General features: G+C 56.1%; 1 protein-coding gene and 1 long non-coding RNA gene across 2 annotated transcripts in view; both read right to left on the bottom strand.

Moving 5' to 3' along the window:
- Nucleotides 1–1451, bottom strand: part of LEKR1 (leucine, glutamate and lysine rich 1) — a 36520-nt gene extending 35069 nt beyond the window's left edge. The window contains exon 1 of the mRNA XM_050978171.1: nt 1404–1451. Coding sequence (XP_050834128.1) covers nt 1404–1451 — 48 coding nt within the window. The remainder of the gene's footprint in view (nt 1–1403) is intronic.
- A 2046-nt stretch (nt 1452–3497) lies between these two features.
- Nucleotides 3498–17551, bottom strand: LOC115483965 (uncharacterized). Its single transcript, XR_003944705.2, has 3 exons — nt 17502–17551; nt 4595–4749; nt 3498–3799 (listed from the first exon to the last, which is right to left on the bottom strand). It is a non-coding gene; the product is annotated as an uncharacterized LOC115483965 (long non-coding RNA).
- Nucleotides 17552–18384: the final 833 nt, after the last annotated feature.

Genomic DNA, 18384 nt, shown 5'->3' with positions numbered 1-18384 from the left:
AATTCATGTCACTGCCTTTCTGTGCCTGCCCTGGCTGCTGCTCCCTCCTTGTGCCAGCACACGCCTAGCACATGGAGCAGGAACTGCCTCAGGAACTGATCCCAACATAAAACAGGCTCAAGTGCCACCAAACTGCAGCTTTAAGTCATTAAAGGAAATGTTAAGCAGTAACCAGCTCCAGGAGGATTCCCTTGTTCAACAGTTTGGTACAACCATTCCTGTGAGAAGCTTACACTGATTTTTGCTCACCACTCTACCCCGTTGGGGCTAGAAAACTAACTGCTAAATAAACTAACTTAGTGGGATCCTTCCTGCTACAAAACAGCTGCTCATGAGTCTTCAGCAGCTGTTCAGCTGTTCATGAAAGTGTTCCACAGCTTCTTCCCTTTTTTTTAAGGCTAAATATTCCTTTTCCCTTTCTTTGTCTATCTTACCCATGCTTGATTTCCCAGAAATCATCTCAGAAATTGTCTGAACAGTTTCCTGGACTAAGCCAGGGAGAATTTCTCCAGGCTGAGTACACAGAGCTTTTAAATGACTTGTCAATTATGACCTGCAGACCGAGGAATGAGGACAGCTGGGTGTTGTAGTGCCAGAGTGAAAACTTGATAGTGTTACAAAAAGTGACTCGTGTTCCACTTGAGTGCAGCCTCCTCCTAAATTGAGCCATACAAACAGCAGCGCTGTTACACCGGCAATCATCTGTCTCGCAAACAAAAGAACACACAAAGACACGAGGGGAGAGGAAGGGGAATGTTCCGTCCCCGTGTGTGTTGATACTCCTCTGGAACATGTCATGCTCTGCAGTCCTTCCGAGCTCCCGGCAGCAAAACACGCCAGAACAGGGGAAATCTGAGACTCACCTGCAGAACACCACAGGGCGAGGTGTTCCCCAAAACTCACCTGCAGTGACAGCCCTGACACGGGGTGAGATGTTCCCCAAAACTCACCTGCAGTGACAGCCCTGGCACAGGGCGAGGTGTTCCCCAAAACTCACCTGCAGTGACAGCCCCGGCACGGGGTGAGATGTTCCCCAAAACTCACCTGCAGTGACAGCCCCGGCACGGGGCGAGGTGTTCCCCAAAACTCACCTGCAGTGACAGCACTGGCACAGGGTGAGATGTTCCCCAAAACTCACCTGCAGTGACAGCCCTGGCACGGGGTGAGATGTTCCCCAAAACTCACCTGCAGTGACAGCCCTGGCACAGACTCAGGTGTTCCTCTGCAGGGCTCCTATAGAATTACTGTAATTACACCGCACAAAGAGTGAGGAAACCCAACACCCAACCTAACCCAGGGCCAAAATGTACAGATAATGCACCGGTGCTCACAGGCCTGTGCAACATCCCTGAACTGCTGCAGGAGCTCCGAGTGTTGGGGTCTGGCATTTCCACAGCTCGTACCTTGCGGATCTCCTCGGGCAGCGCGTGGACGGGGCCGCGCCGCTCCATGGCCTCCCGCGGGCTGGGCGGCGGGCTCCGGGAGCGGCGGGGGCTCGGGGTTCCGGGAGCGGCGGGGACTCGGGGGTCAGGGCCCGCCGGGGTCCCGGCACGGGGGACCCGTGAGGGGCGGGGGGAGCGCGGAGGCCGCCGCCATTTTGTGGCCGCGGCGTCCGCCGTAACCGCGGCAACGGCGCGTGCGCGTTAGAGGGGCTGAGGTGATGGGGGCGAGGGGAGCGCGGCCCGGGCTCGCCGCAGGATCGGGGTTAAATGCGCCCCAAAATCCCCCTGACACCCCAAAGCCAGCCCTGACATACCGAACATAGTTCCCCAGAGCCGCTCCTGACACCCCGAAGCTGGCACCGACATCCCAAATTGGGCCTTGACACCCCAAAGCCAAACCTTGACACCCCAAATTCGACTCTGACACCCTGAAGCCGGCCCCAAAATCCTGAATTCGGCTTTGACACACCAAAGATAAGCCTTGACACCCCAAATTCGTCCCGGACGCCCCGAAGCCCCCCCAATACCCCGAAGTCAAACCCTGACACCCCAAAGCCAAAACCTGATATCCCAGATTCAGCCCTGCCACCCCAAATTTGTCACTGCACTCGCAAAGCTATCCCAATGTCCCTGACATCCCAAACCTGTCCCTGACTCCCCAAATTCTATACTGATACCCCAAAACCACCTCTGCCCCCCCAAGCCAGCCTGACAGCCCAAATTTAACCGTGACAACTCCAACCTGCATCTGACACCCCTAATTCAGCCCCACCAGCCCAAATTCGGCTCTGACACCCCAAAGCCACCCCTGACACCCCCAATTAGTCCCCACCGCCCCAAATCCGGCCCTGCCAGCCGGGTCATCTGCGTGTCACACCCGAGGCACGAGCTCAACCTCGGGATGAACCGGGAGCCGCCAGCTCCCGGTGAGACCCACTGGAGCGAACACAGTCACGAAAATAAATAAATCAGGGAAGGATTGGCAGCGAGATTCGGCAGTTTCAGCGGGATTAATTCCACTCTCTGCCCTTCTTTCCAGCGCTGATGGGTTCCTGTTTCCTCCAAAACCCAGTCCCTGTTGGGATTCCGCTTTATCACACAGCAGGGACCATCTGCCCAAAGGAATTCCTACGTCCCAAAGCAGTTCCTACATCCCCAAAGCATTCCCTGCAGCCTTATATAAAACAATACACCCCCAAACCCGTAATTTAGGGACACACACACAAAACTGGGGATGGGCCATGGGAAAAAAAAAAAAAATCCTAGGTGACTTTAATTTAATTTATGCGCTACCCATCTCTGAGGTGAAACATCAGTAAGGTTGGGAGACGAATAGGGAGAAAAGGGGGGTTGGATTGAAGAAAGTAGTGAATTTTAGGGGACAGAAACAAAAGCTTTATTGGAAAAAAAGGAAAATTGCATGAGTAAGGGGGGGGGTGGGAAATGAAAAATGGGTGAATAAGTGCTGTCTCAACAGAGGGATGCAAAGCCGGGGGGAAGACGGAGAGCACGGTGTGCCCGTTCGGGCTCCTGGCGCCCTTCTTCTCCCCCCCGGCTTTGCACGGCGGTGCCACGCGTGTCACCGCGGGTCCCTCGCGTGTGGCCGCCGTGCCCCGTCCCGCGTTGCGTGCCGAGCTCCGAGCCGCGCTAATCCCGCCTTGGCAGCCGCCTCACGCCCCCGCCTCCATTTTAACCTCTTCGTGCTTCCACGCCAGGCGCGGGCGAACGGGGGGAGTGCGTGTTGCGTGTGAAGGGCGGCTCGCCCCCCGCGGGGGTCATTAATTAAGATCTGCATTAATAGGAGCTGGCGAGAGCCCGCCTTGGCTGGGAGCGGGGTCTGGGAGCGGGGTCTGGCCGCGCCGTGCCGGCAGCTGTTCCCGCCGTGCGTGATGGCGGCGGGCGGGGGGGCGGCGGCGGGCGGCGGCTCTCACGCGATGGCGGGGCTGACGTGCCGAGCCGGGGTGTCGTGAGGCGCGGCCGTGAGCTCAGCGCGGATCACCGCGGGCGGCGAGCGGGGGGAGCGCGGCAGGGCGGGGGGAAGGCGGGCTGCAGCACGCAGCAGGCAGGGCGAGAGGGGCGGGGGAACGGAGGCTGCTGCTGCACCCCGGCTCCCCCGGCTGTGCCCGCTGAGGAGGGGCTGGAGGGGGCTTGGCCGGAGGGAGCTGAAGGGATCCAGTCTTGGAGATCCCGTGTTTGGGGGGCTGAGGGGAGCCTGTGCTGGGGAGGATGAGGGAAGCTTGTCTCAGAGTTTTCTGAGGGATCCAGTGACTGGCGGGGCTGAGGGGAGCTTGTCCTTGGAGGAGCAGGTGAGGGGATGCAGTCCTGCAGGAAATGAAGGCGATCCTGTGCTTGGGGACCTGAAAGAGATTGGACAAAAGGGAGCCTCAGGATGAGAAGATCCAGTCCTGGGGCGCTGAGGGGAGGCTATCGTAGGGGAAATAAAGGAGATCCTGTTCTTGGGGTTTGAGGGAAGCTTGCACAGAGGGAGCCTGTCCTTTGGGAAGGCTGAGGGGAGTCTGTCCGAGGGGATCAGGGGAGATCCTGTCCTGCAGGTGGGAAGAACCTGGCAGAGCCATGCTGAGCCAGCAGGGATGCTCCCAGGCCAGCGGCCCTGTGGGAAGCAGAGCGCGGGAGAAGCACTCAGCTCTGAAGCAGCTGTTTCCTCCTAGCAGGAAGCTCCCACAAACCCCCCACTCCTCACGGAGCCCACCGCCCGCTCCACAAATCCGCGGTGGCTCCGGGGGGCTGAGGGGGTCGGTCAGCCCTGCCCGAGGCCTCGAGCTGCGGCCAGGCCGGAGCACGGCCGTGCCTGTGCCCGTGGCACGGTGCCGGTGTTCGTGCCAGCCCCGGCGCCCCGCACCGCTCGGGATCAGGTTCCAGGCGGCGCGAGCAGCTCCAAGGACAAACGGGCGGGCAAGAACCGAGTGCGTGACACGCAGCAGTCATAAGGCAGCTATTTCCATTGTTTTCCGGCAGGCTTTGTACCTTCTCAAACACACGTGGAAAGCCTCCCGCTGCTTAGAAATCCCAGCCCAGAGGAGCAAAGTCCGTGCCAGTGCCCAGCTGGGGAAAAAGGCAATAAACACCAACACCCTCTTCGCACAAAGCAGGACCGGCCGAGGGGCTGGGAGGGTGAACAGGTGTGTCCATACCTGCAGCATTCTCTGGACAGTGAGAAATCCAACTTTTATCCCAGCCCTCTGGCTTTAGGCTGCCCTTACATTTGCTGGCTACAAGGAGCGGTGCGGGGAAGCGGTTTTGCAGCGTTGTCTGCAAACAGCTCCTCTGGGAAGCTCCGATTGTTTTCCTAGGGAGGAGCAGAGCTCGGTTATCGCCCCGTAGGTACACAGGGGATTTGGGGAGGAGCGGGGGATCCCCTGCCGGGCCCGCAGCACGGAGCAGACGTGCGGCAGGAGGGGTCAGGGGAAGGACAGGGCTCGGAAGGCAGCAAGGTTATTCCCGGTGCTCCCTGCACATCGCGTTGGTTCCCCTTTTCCAGCGGTAGTTGCTGGGTTTGTTTGGTTTGCTCCGTTTGCCCCCTCTTTGCAAATGTCATAAGGACGATGGTGTGGGGGGAGAGGGGCCTCAGTGGGAGGATGTTTGGAGAAGGGATCTGAGCGCCAGGGCTACCTGGGAGTCAAGGTCAGGCAGGTCGCTCTGTGCTAAGAACAGAAACTGTGCAAAGCAGCAGGGAAATGATAAAATCAGGGAAAGCGGGGTGGAGCGGGGTGTTGGTGGTGTGTGCGGGAGGGCAGAGGGGAGGGAATGGTCTCGCTCTTCAGAGGCACTGATGTGGCCCGGAGCAGAGCACAGAGGAGCGTGCTGGTGGCAGTGGGACATGCGGGGCAGCACTGGGATCCCGAGGGATGTGCTCCTGCCGTGACATTGCCAAATCAGAGACAAGCTCTTGGCTGCAAGAGCACATGAGGTGACTCAGACAAAGAAACCATATGATTAAGCAGCAGCTGAGTGCCAGAAGTGAAGAGCTGTCAAGGATAATATCAGGAGTGTGTGCGTGGGGGACAGTGGGTTTATTTGCCACGATAGGAAAGGATTTGAAAGGGAATACAAGACGCTTGTACTGAGTCTGACTTGGCAGCAAGAGGAGCTGGAAGGGTGCCAGGAAAAGCGTCAGGGATACAGGGCTGGAGTGAGGAGGGAATGCAGAGCACAGAGGCGGCTCTGGCAGTCAGGAACGGGCACGGAGGGGCAGAGGGCACAGACCAGTCAGCAGGATGGCATCTGGGGAGGAAATCAAAGAATCATTAGAGTTGAAAAAGATCTCCAGGATCATGGAATCCACCGTTTGAGTGACCAAATACTGCACTGTTACCAGCCCAGAGCCCTGAGTACCACATCCAGTCATTCCTTGGACACCTCCCTGGGCAGCCCTTTGGAGTGCTGAAAAACCCTTTCCATGAAGAAATTCCTCCTGATGTCTAACCTGAACCTCCTCTGGCACAGCTTGAGGCCAGTTTCTCTTCTCCTGTCAAAAGGTCCAAGCAAAAGCCCAATCCCTGGGAGATGGTACAGAGGGGTAGGAGGTTTTGTTCTCTATTTTTAAGGCATTCAAGGGCATAGCTATAAGATCTCCTAATGCTCCTGGATGACAATGACGGTGGCACTCCTGATGACTCCTCAAGTAAAACAGAGCTGTTACCATGAGGGTGAGGTGCAGGACTCAGCAATTTCCCAGGAGCCTGCCAGCGAACTCCCATGGGATCACAGAAACCCCATCAATCTTCCCTGTTCCCCCCAGCCACCAGCAATCTGCTCTTTCCTAATTTAAACACAGGAGCTGGAGGGAGCGAAACATTTCTACTGCTGGCTTTAAAAAAATCCCCAAACCTGAAAATCCTGCCAAAACAGAAACTGCACACAAAGCCCTCCCCACTGGAAGGGGACAAGGATGGATGAAACAAGACAGATGTTACAGCCTTGGTGAGCGACTGGAAGAAACACCAGGCAGTGACGAAGAACTGTGGAGTCACTGTAAAACAGAAAAAGATAAAGAGAAAAGTAAAGGAAGCTGGGATGTTTAGAGGATGGAACATCTCAAGAGGATGGTGGGGCTCACTTAAATCCAAGGGGCAAGATCAGTGTGTGTGCATCATTCTGAGATCCAGCATGCAAAAACAATCCCTGGGTCTCCCAGCCTACAGTGAAGGGAACAGGAATACCCAAACAAGTAAGGACTAGTGAGGAGAGTCTTTGCAAGCCCTGAGACTGTGTTATGATATTTACTGGTGACACAGCTCTGGAGCTTTGCTTGGGCTCCTCTCCATCCCCTTTGACACAGCAGCATGCCGTGCCTGGCAGGAGGTCAGGCTGCTCCTTCCTCCACCTCACCTTAGTGCCCAGCTCCTGTTTCGGGATTGCCCTGCAGCGTCCTGGCACATCCTGACAGGAAAATGCAAATGTTGCATTTCCATGGCATGGCCTGACAATGTAAATTTATCTCCCACCAAGAGATAACAGCACGTGTGTGTTGGTTGCAGGCTGTTGCTACAACAGACTTGTTAAGAAGCAGCCCTACCCTTATATGTGCGGAACTGGGATGAAAATAAGGTGGGATAGGATTTTTCTTGCTTTGCTTTAGAACCCGTTTCCTCATTTCTCAAACCCACTGACTTCAAAAGGAGCAAGGGCAAGACTGCAGCTAACATCCAAATGGAGATAATGTTTACTGAAGTGCAAATGGTTATTTCTGCTCTCTGAAGGTGGGTACTGGGGGAGGTGATGGCCAGAGGATGGCCCTCTGTACTGCCCTGACCAAGAGTTCGGCTGTAGTGTCCTGAGGACACCCATAGTGACCTGTGGCTCGATGCCAGCTGAGCTGGCAGCTTGTGGAGCCCAGGGAGGTGCAGGAGCTGTAGCAGCCACCACCTTGCCGTGCTGGCTGCTTTCTGAGGGCTCTGCAACAGGACCCTGCACAGGGAGCTGCAGACCCCTCAGGGTGGTTGTCTTGGGGCTCCTCTAGCACTGCCCAGCATCACAAACTTTGCCCCCATTCCTGTGAATCTGTCAGCACGTGATGGTTTCCATAAGCTGTTTCCTATTTCAAAGTATCCTAAAAGGTTTAAGAAATAAGATTTTAGATTAAATTGCTTTAAAATCTTTAGGCTTCTTTGTGATTTATCCCAAATAAAAGCTATTGAAGAGCAGCTATTGACACAGCTGCCAGCAGAAGGCCCAGAGCTGTTGATGAGTTTGGGATCAAGAGTGGGGACTCCCTGCCAGGGGTCCCTGAGCTTTAAGGGCCCTTCCAGCCCAAGCAGCTGTGACTCAGTTGTCAAAGGCAAACAAAGAGGTGTCCGTGGCTCTGGGGAAAGCAAGCCATGTGTGTGACCCGTGAGAGGCAGGGGAGGCTTGTGAAATGGGCCAGTGTTTCCTGGTCACCATGGAGTCACCGAGGGAACAGGCAGATTTTCTTCCTGTTTACACAACATGGCACCAGCAGCTTTGTCCCCATCTCTGGTGGCCTGCAGCCACCATTTGGAAGCCGTGGTGACACACCATGGTGATAACACACTGCCAGAGGGTTTTTGAAGAGGTCCCCAGCTCACACAGAACCTGGCCCTGCCACAGGATGCTGCGGTGCAGGAGGGCTGGGAGGAGATGCAGCCCCAGCCTGCAGCCACCAGGGTACGAGGGAGGGCACACCAAAGGTGGCCCAGATATGTCACAGGGAATTGCTTCCCAGGGAATGGCAACAACGACCTGCATCCCAGTCTGTCCTGTGAGGGGGCTGAGGGAGCTGGGAAGGAGCTCAGCCTGGAGAAAAGGGGGATCAGGGGGGACCTTGTGGCTCTGCACAGCTCCTGACAGGAGGGGACAGCCGGTGGAGTTGGGCTGTGCTCCAGGGAACAGGGACAGGAGCAAAGGGAACGGCCTCAAGCAGTGCCAGGGGAAGCTCAGGGTGGACACCAGCAGGAATTTCCCCATGGAAAGGGTTAAACTTTGGCAGGGGCTGCCCAGGGATGTTTGGAGTGCCCATCCCTGGAGGTGTCAAAGGAAGGGCTGGAGGTGGCACTCAGTGCTCTGGGCTGGGGACAAGGAGGGCATCGGGCACAGCTGGGACTTGAAGGTGTGGGAGGGCTTTTCCAGCCTCAGGGATTCTGGGATCTCATCACTGTGTGCAAGACCAAGCCTTGCTGGGAGCTCAGGCTAGACCTGGGGTTCCTGCAGGGACTCAGGCTGCTGCCACACTCTGTGGGTCCATCCTAAAGTGCAACAGCTGATGGCTTAAAGCCAAAGGTGCCACTCAGGACCCCACACAGGGACAGTGCACTACAGAATTCACCATTTTTTGTGATAAAGTAAAAGTGAATTCATTCCCAGGGGTTGCAGTGAGTGCTTTCGTGAGCCCCCATTTCATGGCAGAAAATTTCATTCCCAAAGAGTCTTGCTGTCGTGTGGTGATGGTGAGAAGTGACAGAGTCCCCAGCTGCACCAGCAGAGCAGCAGGCGCCACGCACGGGCTGTCACAGGGCATCAGTCACGGCTGCGCCACGGGAAACCACACACAGCCAACCTGGCATCCCACACTGCAGCTCCCCTCACGAGCCATGCTGTCTCCCTGCAGAACCCAGAGTTCTAAGCTCCCTGACCTTTACCTGCTGGCCTTTCTTCCAGGGCTGAGAGGAAGGGCCACAGGTTGTTCTGCGGGGTGACAGCCACATCCCCCAGCAGGATTTGGGGTGCCCAGTGCTGGGATCAGCTCACAACATGTCCCACTGTCCCTGCACTCTCCCTTCTCCCTGTTCCTCTGTGGAAGGGCACCACACTGAGCCTCCCTTTCTGGGGAGAGAACCTCCCTTTCCAGACCAAGTCAGATCTGACTCCAAGCCTGCACTTTTGGGAGCTCTACAGTGTGTCACCTGCTGACCTGGCTCGGTGCCTGTGGAACAAAAGCTCTCCCTGCTGCTGTTTGCTCTTTGCACAATATCCCTCTGAGTACACTTCCCATATCTGGGCCGATAGGGTGGGAGATACTCGCTGTAGTATCTTGCACTCACAAAGGGAGGATCAGCACTTCCTGCTGGGGGTACAGCACTCCCCACCCCGAGATTAAGGGCACATTCAATATTTATCGAGCTGTCACACCTTGAAGCCCTGTCAGGATTAAGCTCCATGGTACCTGGTGCTCTAAAGCCCTGATAAGAGCGAGTCCCACTCCCCCCGTGCCATGTGTGTCCCTGCTCACCACCAATGTCACAGTGCCCAGAGCTGCCACCCCAGTTATTTTAAGGATGGCAATGACTTCCACACAGGTGTCACCTTTCAGAACTCTCAAAAATAGAACTTTAGAAAGTGCTTCACATAACCCTTACCCTGTAAAACCTTCCCAGTGGAGGGGAAGGGACCAGCAACAGGACACGGGAGTTATGGGAATTAATTTGGATCCAAAAAGAAGCGTAATTAGATGTTATTTATACAGAGCCTTTTTCCTTCACAGCCTGCACAGGAAGGGGATTGAATCATAGAATCACAGAACCATTGAGGCTGGAAAAGCCCTCCAAGACCAAATCTGTGACCAATCACCATCTTGTCCCCAGCCCAGAGCACTGAGGGCCATGCCAGGCCTTCCTCAGACACCTTCAGGGATGGTGAAATGATCAACTGGCAGAATAATCCTCATTTTACACTGAAAGAGAGGTTTGATCAGACAGGCCAAGCTGAAAGAGCATCCAGATCTCTGGAATAGAATCATGGAATGGTTTGGGTGTTAAAGTTCATCTCATTCCACCCTGCAGTGGGCAGGGACACCTTCCTCTATCCCAGGGTGCTCCAAACCCCGTCCAGCCTGGCCTTGGACACTTCCAGGGATTGTTCCATTGATTTCAGCCCACTGGATCACAGCTTTCCTGCTTTGTAATAAATCTGTGATCAATAACAGACAATTCTGTCAAGGTGATAAGGGCAGCCAGGCAGGACTGATCACTTATGTTTGCAAGCTTATGTGAAGCTCCCTGTGGAAGTGCCTTTTGCCAGTTCTTTATGGGATCAGAACACAGTCCCATCCCCGATTCCCTGAAAGCCAGCACTTCCCAGCTGTGTGTGTCCCCAGTGAATCAGAGGCAAATCCCAGCCCAGCCTCCCCTGCTCCATGGCACTCCAGAATGTGTCAGGACAGCAGCACAGCTGATCTGGCACGTCACCGCTGCTCAAGGAAATGAAAATAAATACAGATTTATGAAGGAAGGCCCAATTCTGGCACCAGGCACGGATTTCCTGGCTGACTGCTAATACCAAAGTGCAGATCCTCTCTTTTATATCAGCCAGGGGAAATCCCAGCAGTTCATGCCACAGCATTAAAACACAGGGTTCTAAAAATAGCATTACAGAGCTGGACTGGAAACAGCAGTAAAAACGAGAAAGGAAACCTTGTCCTTTTGTGTGCTTGGGTTTTTGAAAGCAAGGATGTTAAATTCAACCCCGAGAACTCATTTCAAAACAACAGGGCTTGGAAGGTGAGCTGGCAGTATCAAAATAGCTACTGCACAGGGACATTTCTCTGTTTAAATCCTACATTTCTTTAAGATTTCCAAAACTTGCCTCTCTCAAAAGGAGGGCGTTTCCCAACCTCCGTGTTCTCCATCACAGTTCTGTCATTCCTGCTCAACCACGTTCATTTATCCCGTGATCCTGATAATTAATTCACATGGATAGACTTGAAATTCAGATATTTCACTCTTTGACCTGCAAATTCACATTCTGATACAACCCAGGTCCCTCAGCTGTTGCATTCCCTCAAATTCACAGGGAGAAGAAGAAACAGGGAAGAATCTTTACTGCCGGAGGGCCCTTGGGAGACCACACAGGAAAACACATCTCATTATCCCACCATAACGTGGGAAAAATCAAACATCCCCAGGCCACGGAAGTGATGTCAGGGGCTGTAGGTTTCTCACAGCTGAATTAAATACACAACACCCACAAAAATCCCAGCTCAGTTGGATGGAGGATGGCTGGGACTCGCAGTTATCCCAGGAAATCAGCAATCCTTGCAGCACTGCTGAGCCAAGGAGATCCCCCGGGCCTGCCCCCGGGGGTGACTCCCTCCCTCCCTGGCAGGTTGGGAAAGCAAAGTTTGTGGGAATTTCTCGTGGTTTTCCCCTGGAAACAGAGTTCCTCAGGAACTAGGCTGTCTGGGAGGAAGAGGTCAGTGGGATATTTGTACAGCTGGCTGATCAGGTTGCCTTGGTATGGATTTTCGAGAGGTCTGGTTACTTCTGGACCTGCCAATCCATTCCCAAACCTGACTCATTAAAGGCACTCAGTAAGCACTTCAATATGGCAATAGCCAGCATTGCTTTGCCATATCTTTTAGCATTCTTGCTAATCCATAAAACTTAGCAACTCAGCATGAAAACCACAGGAAGAAAGAGCTAACAAGGTCCTCCTGTAAGGGTCTGTTTCTACAACTCCCATTAGTGTTAATTGGCCTTATAAGAGACACAGCAAAAGAAAAACAGACCCTGGAAGATGGAAAAAATCAAGTTATTTGTGCAGCCGGGTACTGATCCCCTTTCCCAAGCTTCTCTCAGTCCAACAGCTACAGCTCTTCTGGCTTTACCCCCCCCCTCAAAAGCCTCGAGACACATTGCAGATGACCAGACTGCCAAAGACACTCAGTCACATTACTTATGCTGTCACAGCACATGACTTAATAGGAAAAGAGGAATAAAATCCAAACCCACAACGGTATCAAGGGAGCACTTGAATTTCAGCATGTATTTGATTTGTAAGTAAAGTTTAAATTCAGGAAAACCTGGTCTGGGGAAGGTGTCCCTGCCCATGGCAGAGGAGAACAGGAGGGGCTTTAAGGTCCCTCCCAACCCAAACCAGGCAGGGTTTTTGATTCCGTCAGCCCTCAAGGATGAGGAGATCAGAACAATCAGGACAAAGGATGGGGAGATCAGGACAAATCCCAGCTGGGCCGGAGGAGGCTGCAGGGAGTTGGTGCTCCCGAGGCGTCCAGGCCAGCGCGGCTGCTGCGGGCGGGATGCGGTGTCAGGAGCCATGGGGAGCTCCACAGCCATGTGGCACATCCCCCCGGGGCTGTGCCCTGCAGGGCCAATCTGGGCAATCTGCTGTGTTCCTCACTGAGCCTGCTCTGCTCACACCCAGAGCACTGCCCTCGGCTGGACCCTGAGCCTCCTGGGGCCGCTGCCATCCACCCAGGGCTGCCAGAGCAGCTCCAGCTCTGCTGGGTGGGGCTGCAGCCAAACCAGCCCTCAGCTGAAATTCATTCCCATAACTATTCAAATAAAGCATTTCCATAACCACAACCAACAACTGCCAGCGCTCTGTGAAGTGACAAAGAAAGCCTTTCTCAAATAAATTTCACGAGAAGGAAGGTGAAAATGTGGATGAGAGGTTTCATTTGGGGCCACATGAAGCCAGCTTTTGTTAGCTGATGTTTGTCCTTGTGGGAATCATAGGATGTGATCAGGTGGAATACGTTGGGATGTTGGGATTGTGCTGTGCAGGGCCAGAAGTTGGACTCGATGAACCTTGTGAGTCCCTTCCAACTCAGGATGTTCTGTGATCCAGTAAAACCTGACACTCGCCAAACCTGAGGCATCAAAAGCCTTCTACATGAAGCCCACAACAAAATTTCAGTCATAGACAAGGCACATTTAAAATAAATCAGGTTTAGGGTGGGTTTTTTTTGTCATTATTGTAACTCTACAGCAACCAGCAGCAATTCCTGTGCCCTCCCATCCCACCAGGATGCCAGCAGTGGACATGGCGCTGAGCTACTACTCCTCAGCCTCCTGAAGGAGATCATTAAAATTCACTGTCAATTAAAGCTCAGGCAGTGTGGGGGTGCCTGCCCAGCCCAGGGAGCTCAGGGATCACCAGCAATGGCCCCACCTCTCTCCCCCTCCTTCCCAACCCATCCCTTGCATCACTCCGTGTCCCGAGGCAGCATCTGCATTTTCCCACATGGGCCATTAAACTGAATAATGCACTGGTGTTTCCCGAGGAGAGGAGCTCCCCAGCAAAGTGCTGATTCTGGGAATTCTGGAGGGAGGAAGGGCTCTGGCAGGAGGAGGGGAAGAGCAAAGGCTCCTTCCCAGCCCTGCTAGGAGGGTGCCAGGCACACAACACACACATCTGTGCTCCTGGGCCCTCTCCAGCTGCGTTTTGGAGAATGCTAGACAGGAAATTGATGCCACAGGGCAAATATTCATTCTTCCCAACTTCCCTCCCAAAGCAAGCCCAGATTTGCCCTGGCTAGACTGGCTTCCTGCGGCCTCCCCGGAGCACCCCCGGCAGAAATGACGAAAATGTGTGTGAGGTGGAAAAACAAACAAACAACGGCCTGCCAGATGTTTGCAACACCGACCCGGCAGCACAGAGCTCACAGGAGCAGCTGATGCTCATGTTGCATTTCCAAGCCAGGCTTGGAGAAGCTGAGTCCATTCCCACTAAACCGTATCTCCAAGGGCCACATCTCAAACCCTTCCAGGGACAGTGGATGCTCCAGGCAGGAGTGGGGTGTTTGGTGCTGCCTCCCTGAGAGTCAGGGAGATGAATCCTGCCTTTTCCCTGCTTGCATCCTGGCCTGGGAGATGATGAGGATTTCGGAGGCACCACAGTGTCCCAGTCTCCTCGGTGCCTCACCACGTTCCCTGTCCCTGCCTGGCACACTCGGAGGAGCTCAGGCTGAGCTCCTGGTGGAGTGACCACCAGTGCCGAGGTTTGGGCCGGCCGGGCTGGCCCAGGGGCAGGAGGTGAGGAGAGAACAAACCCTCGCAGCTTTTGTACATCCCGTGCTGCTCTCGGCGGCGTTATCGCAGCCTTATCAGTGACAAATGAGCCATTGGAGCTGTGCTGCAGGAGAGGAGCAGCCCCGGGGATGGAGCGGGGCAGCTCCGAGTGATCCCACCCAGCCCGGCCAGCTGCGGCTCCTGGAGCAGCAGCACAGACATGGATAAACCCCGAGGATCAGCAGGAACGAGTCACGTCCTACAGCTCATCACCAGCCTGGCAGGACACCGACTCAGCCCCAGCTGCTCTGGGAATTCCATCCTAGCCAGGAATTCCCAATCTCCCATCCCTCCCTGCCCTCTGGCAGTGGGAGCCATTCCTGTGTCCTGTCCCTCCATCCCTTGTCCCCAGTCCCTCTCCGGCTCTCCTGGAGGGAGGAAGGGCTCTGGCAGGGGCTCTGAGCTCTCCCTGGAGCCTTCTCCTCTCTGGGTGAGCCCCCCCAGCTCTCCCAGCCTGGCTCCAGCCCCCAGAGCATCTCTGTGGCCTCCTCTGGCCTGACCCCTGCAGCCCACAGCAGCTCCAGGCCAGGACAGAAGGGTGCCCTGAATGCAAACCAATATTCCTCCTTTCCCTGCTTTGCTGCCTGCAATAATTATTGCTCTTTGTGCACTACAATGGCCTCCAGAACATGGTACAAATGTGGGCACTATAAACACTTATGTGGTTTTATCAGACAGTCCTGAAATGTGCTTCCCATGCCTGATGCTCTGGAAAATGGGCAGGAATGAGACAGAAAGCACCTGGAACATCTCTGTCAGCAGGAGACTTCTGAGCTCAGCAGATCCCAGCTGAGATTATCTGGAAGAGGCATCAGTGGGTGCCTTGGCCTCGGTGCTGCATCCGAGTGAAAGGCAGAGCCCTTTGGTCTGACTGTGCAAACACCGAGTTCATGGGAAACAAACAGCAATTTGATTCCATAGTGGTATTTACTGCAGCACTTCCCTGTCCTGTCCTTCCTGTGACCCAGCTGAGAGGGTTTGGGGGGGCTCTCAATGAACACCCGGCCTTGGGGCAGCAGCACGAGCAGGCCAGCCTGGACAGGGCTTGGGGCAACCTGCTGTGCTGGAGAGCAGAGGTGGGAACAGCCAGGACGGACTAACAGAGAGGCTCAGGCTCCAGGCTGGGCCATGAGCTGGGCAGCAGATCCACCCTCTGTCTGCACGGACACCATGGAATGGTCACAGAGCCACGGAATGGTTTGGGTCGGAAAGGACCTTAAATCCCATCTCCCTCTGCAATTGGGGACACCTTCCACTGTCCCAGGCTGCCCCAAGCCCCGTCCAGCCTGGCCCTGGACACTGGCAGGGATGCAGGGGCAGGCACAGCCTCCCTGGATGATGTCCCCCAAGATGAGCCCTGCTGGGGGCCCATCCCAGAGCAGCTGCAGCCCGTGGCTCTGGGGTGGATCCTGCCCGCCTGCAGCTGCAGAGAGCTGGGCGAGGCTGGCCCTGCTGAGCTGCAGAGGTACAGGGAGTGCACGGAGTGCACAGACAAACAAACCCCAGCGTGGATCAGCACATGGGAATGTGCTCCTCGTGCACGGGGAGAAGGCAGGAGATGATTTATCACGGGCTAATTACGCATGAGACAACTTGTACCCGGCTGGTTGGACGAGAGGGAGCCCGAAGAAAACTGAGGCAACAACAACCCTTGGGTCAACCTGACATTTGTTGTTGGGTCTGTGGGAAATAATTCTCATAAAAACAGACTTTGTAGCCATAAGAGAAAAATAAATATTAATGCAGAGGATGTGCTGCGATGGTTGGATGGGGATGACAAGGTGGAGATGGAGGAACCCCAGAGGCAACCAGAGATGTTCCCTGTGTCCATCCCCCAGTTCTCACTCCTGTGTGAGAGCCTCAGATTTGCACTTCAAAAGCTACAAATATAAAGATCCCCGCCCCCAGGCTGGGCAGGGGTTTGGTGCTGGGATCACGAGGCTCTGGTGTGTTGTGCTCTGTGCCACCCATGACTCAGCCCCTCATGAGGGACCAAATTCCCCTCCAGCAGAAGGAAACCCAGGGCCAGGCGGTGCCCATCCTGCTGTGACACCACAGCCTCATCTCACTCTGTTTCTCCCAGCAGAAAGCAAAGGGATTTTTTTCCCAGGCAAAATTCTGGTGAGCTATGGGAGAGCCACAGAAATCCTGTGGAGGTTCTGGGAGAGCCACCCAGCCCTGGCATCCTGCTCCCAAAAAACCTCTCACTGCATCCATCTATGGTCCCATTCATCTCCAGCCCCTCTTCTGCAGCTCCTGCCCTGAGCCTGGAGGTCACATCCCCAGTCTCCAGTCCAGGAGCTGGGGTGTGTCATCCTGGGCCACCACAGTCCTGCACTTAAGGGGGTTTTCACCCCTCGCAGGGACATTGCTGTGCTTGGAGGTTGTGCAGGAGCTGGGCAGGTCCAGCCCTGCAGTTTTCCCAGGGCTGGCTCAATGCAGCCCTGAAGGACTTGGTGTGACCTCAGAGGTGACCCTGCTTTGAGCAGGACGTTGGTCTGAACACCTCCCAAGGCTCCTTCCCACTCAGAGGACACTCCCCGGGAACCTTCCCCCACCACCCCCGCTGCCTGCGCCTTCCTTGGAGCCACTTCCCCAAAGAGCCCCGCAGAGCTCTGCCCGGCAGCCCTCGGCTCCCGGGAGGAGGGCACAGGAAGGAACATTTCTCACTCCAGGGTCATTCTCTGGTGCCATCCCACAGCTGGACAGCCTCGGAATCACCAGAACAAACCCCGGGCAGGGCAGAGCACAGCCGAGTCCCTGTGTGTGCCCCTGGCCAGGGTGGCTGCCCCGGGAGCAGCGTTTGTGCCCTGTGGGCAGGGGCACGGTCTGGCTGTTCCCCTGGCACCTTCGGGCTGCTGACACTTGAGAGGCTGCTCCAGGAACAGCTCCTGCCCTTCTGCCCAGCTCCCAAATCAGCTCCTGCTCAGGCTGTTCCTTCCTCCCGGCCTCTGGGGCACCTTTATCCCGCTGTCCAGAACAGGCTGTTTCCTGACAAATCCCAGGCACGGCAGTGACCGCGGCAGGGGTGACCTCACCCTTCACTGTCACCGCGTCACTGCCCCGGCTGCTGCCTCCCGAGCTGCCCTGACCTGGCAGTCCCCAAGTACAGGGTCCCCAAGCAGTCACTGGAGCCCCCCGGGGTACCCCATACTCCACAGCCCCCCGGGGACCCCCACAACCCCCTGGGGTACCCCCACACCCCACAGCCTCCCTCGGGAACAGAAGCACCGCTCGTGGCCCGGCCAGCCCGGCCGGTCCCTCTCGGCCAGCTCACCATTGGTGCCACCCCCACGGGGCCACCAGGTCCCCGATGGGCTTTTCCCAGCGCCGGCCTTGCCCAAAGGTGTGTCACCACCCCGGCAGTGACACAGCGAGATCCTTATCGCAAACCCTCCCTTGTCACCCGGTCCATCCTTCCCCCGGTGACAGCAGCGAAGGCGGGGCAGGCGGCACGGGCAGGATTGATCCCAGAAGGGCTGCGGGCTCCAGAGGCTGCCCGGGGCCGGGCACGGCCGGGACAGGGCAGGAGGCTGGAGCGGGGCACTGTCGCACCATCCCCGCGGGTGTCACCGCCCTTTGTCACCCGAAGGGCACAAACAGAGCCAGCAGCGGGGACATCCCCTGGCAGAGCCGGGGTCGGGCCCGCTCGGTGCCAGTGCCCCTCTCAGAGCCAGGATTTGGGAACGGGCGATTTCTCCGGGCCCTGCTCAGGGGTCCCTCGAGCAAACGGTGCCACGGCCGGCGCACGCGGGAGGCAACCAACAATTAACGTAATTAGGGGCACGCTCTGCCCCTGCCAGCCCTGCCCAGGGAGCTGGGAGCGATCCCACAAATCCCCCAGGGACAATGGGGGTCACCAGTGCTCAGCCGGGCACTGCGGTGTCAGTGACACAGGACAGTGACACAGGACAGTGACACAGGACAGTGACACGGCTGCGGCCCCGTCGTGCCCGGGGCCAGGCTCAGGTGGCCCAGAAGGGGACCCCAGGCCTGTCACCGAGGCGGAGCCGCCGCGGGCTCAGCCCTGCAGGGTGGCTCAGACGCTCAGCACGTTGGCAAGGAAACACCATAAATATTTTCAGTGCAGTGTCAGCGGCGCCTCCCTCCCCATCCCACAGCGCCAGGGAAGGTGGGAAGGGAAGGTTGGGGCAGACCCT

This window comes from Serinus canaria, chromosome 9 (genome assembly GCF_022539315.1).
Source record: "Serinus canaria isolate serCan28SL12 chromosome 9, serCan2020, whole genome shotgun sequence".
In the NCBI taxonomy this organism is placed as follows: domain Eukaryota; kingdom Metazoa; phylum Chordata; class Aves; order Passeriformes; family Fringillidae; genus Serinus; species Serinus canaria.
The sequence above is the reverse complement of the archived record's forward strand: the minus strand, read 5'-3'. Positions and strand labels throughout refer to the sequence as shown.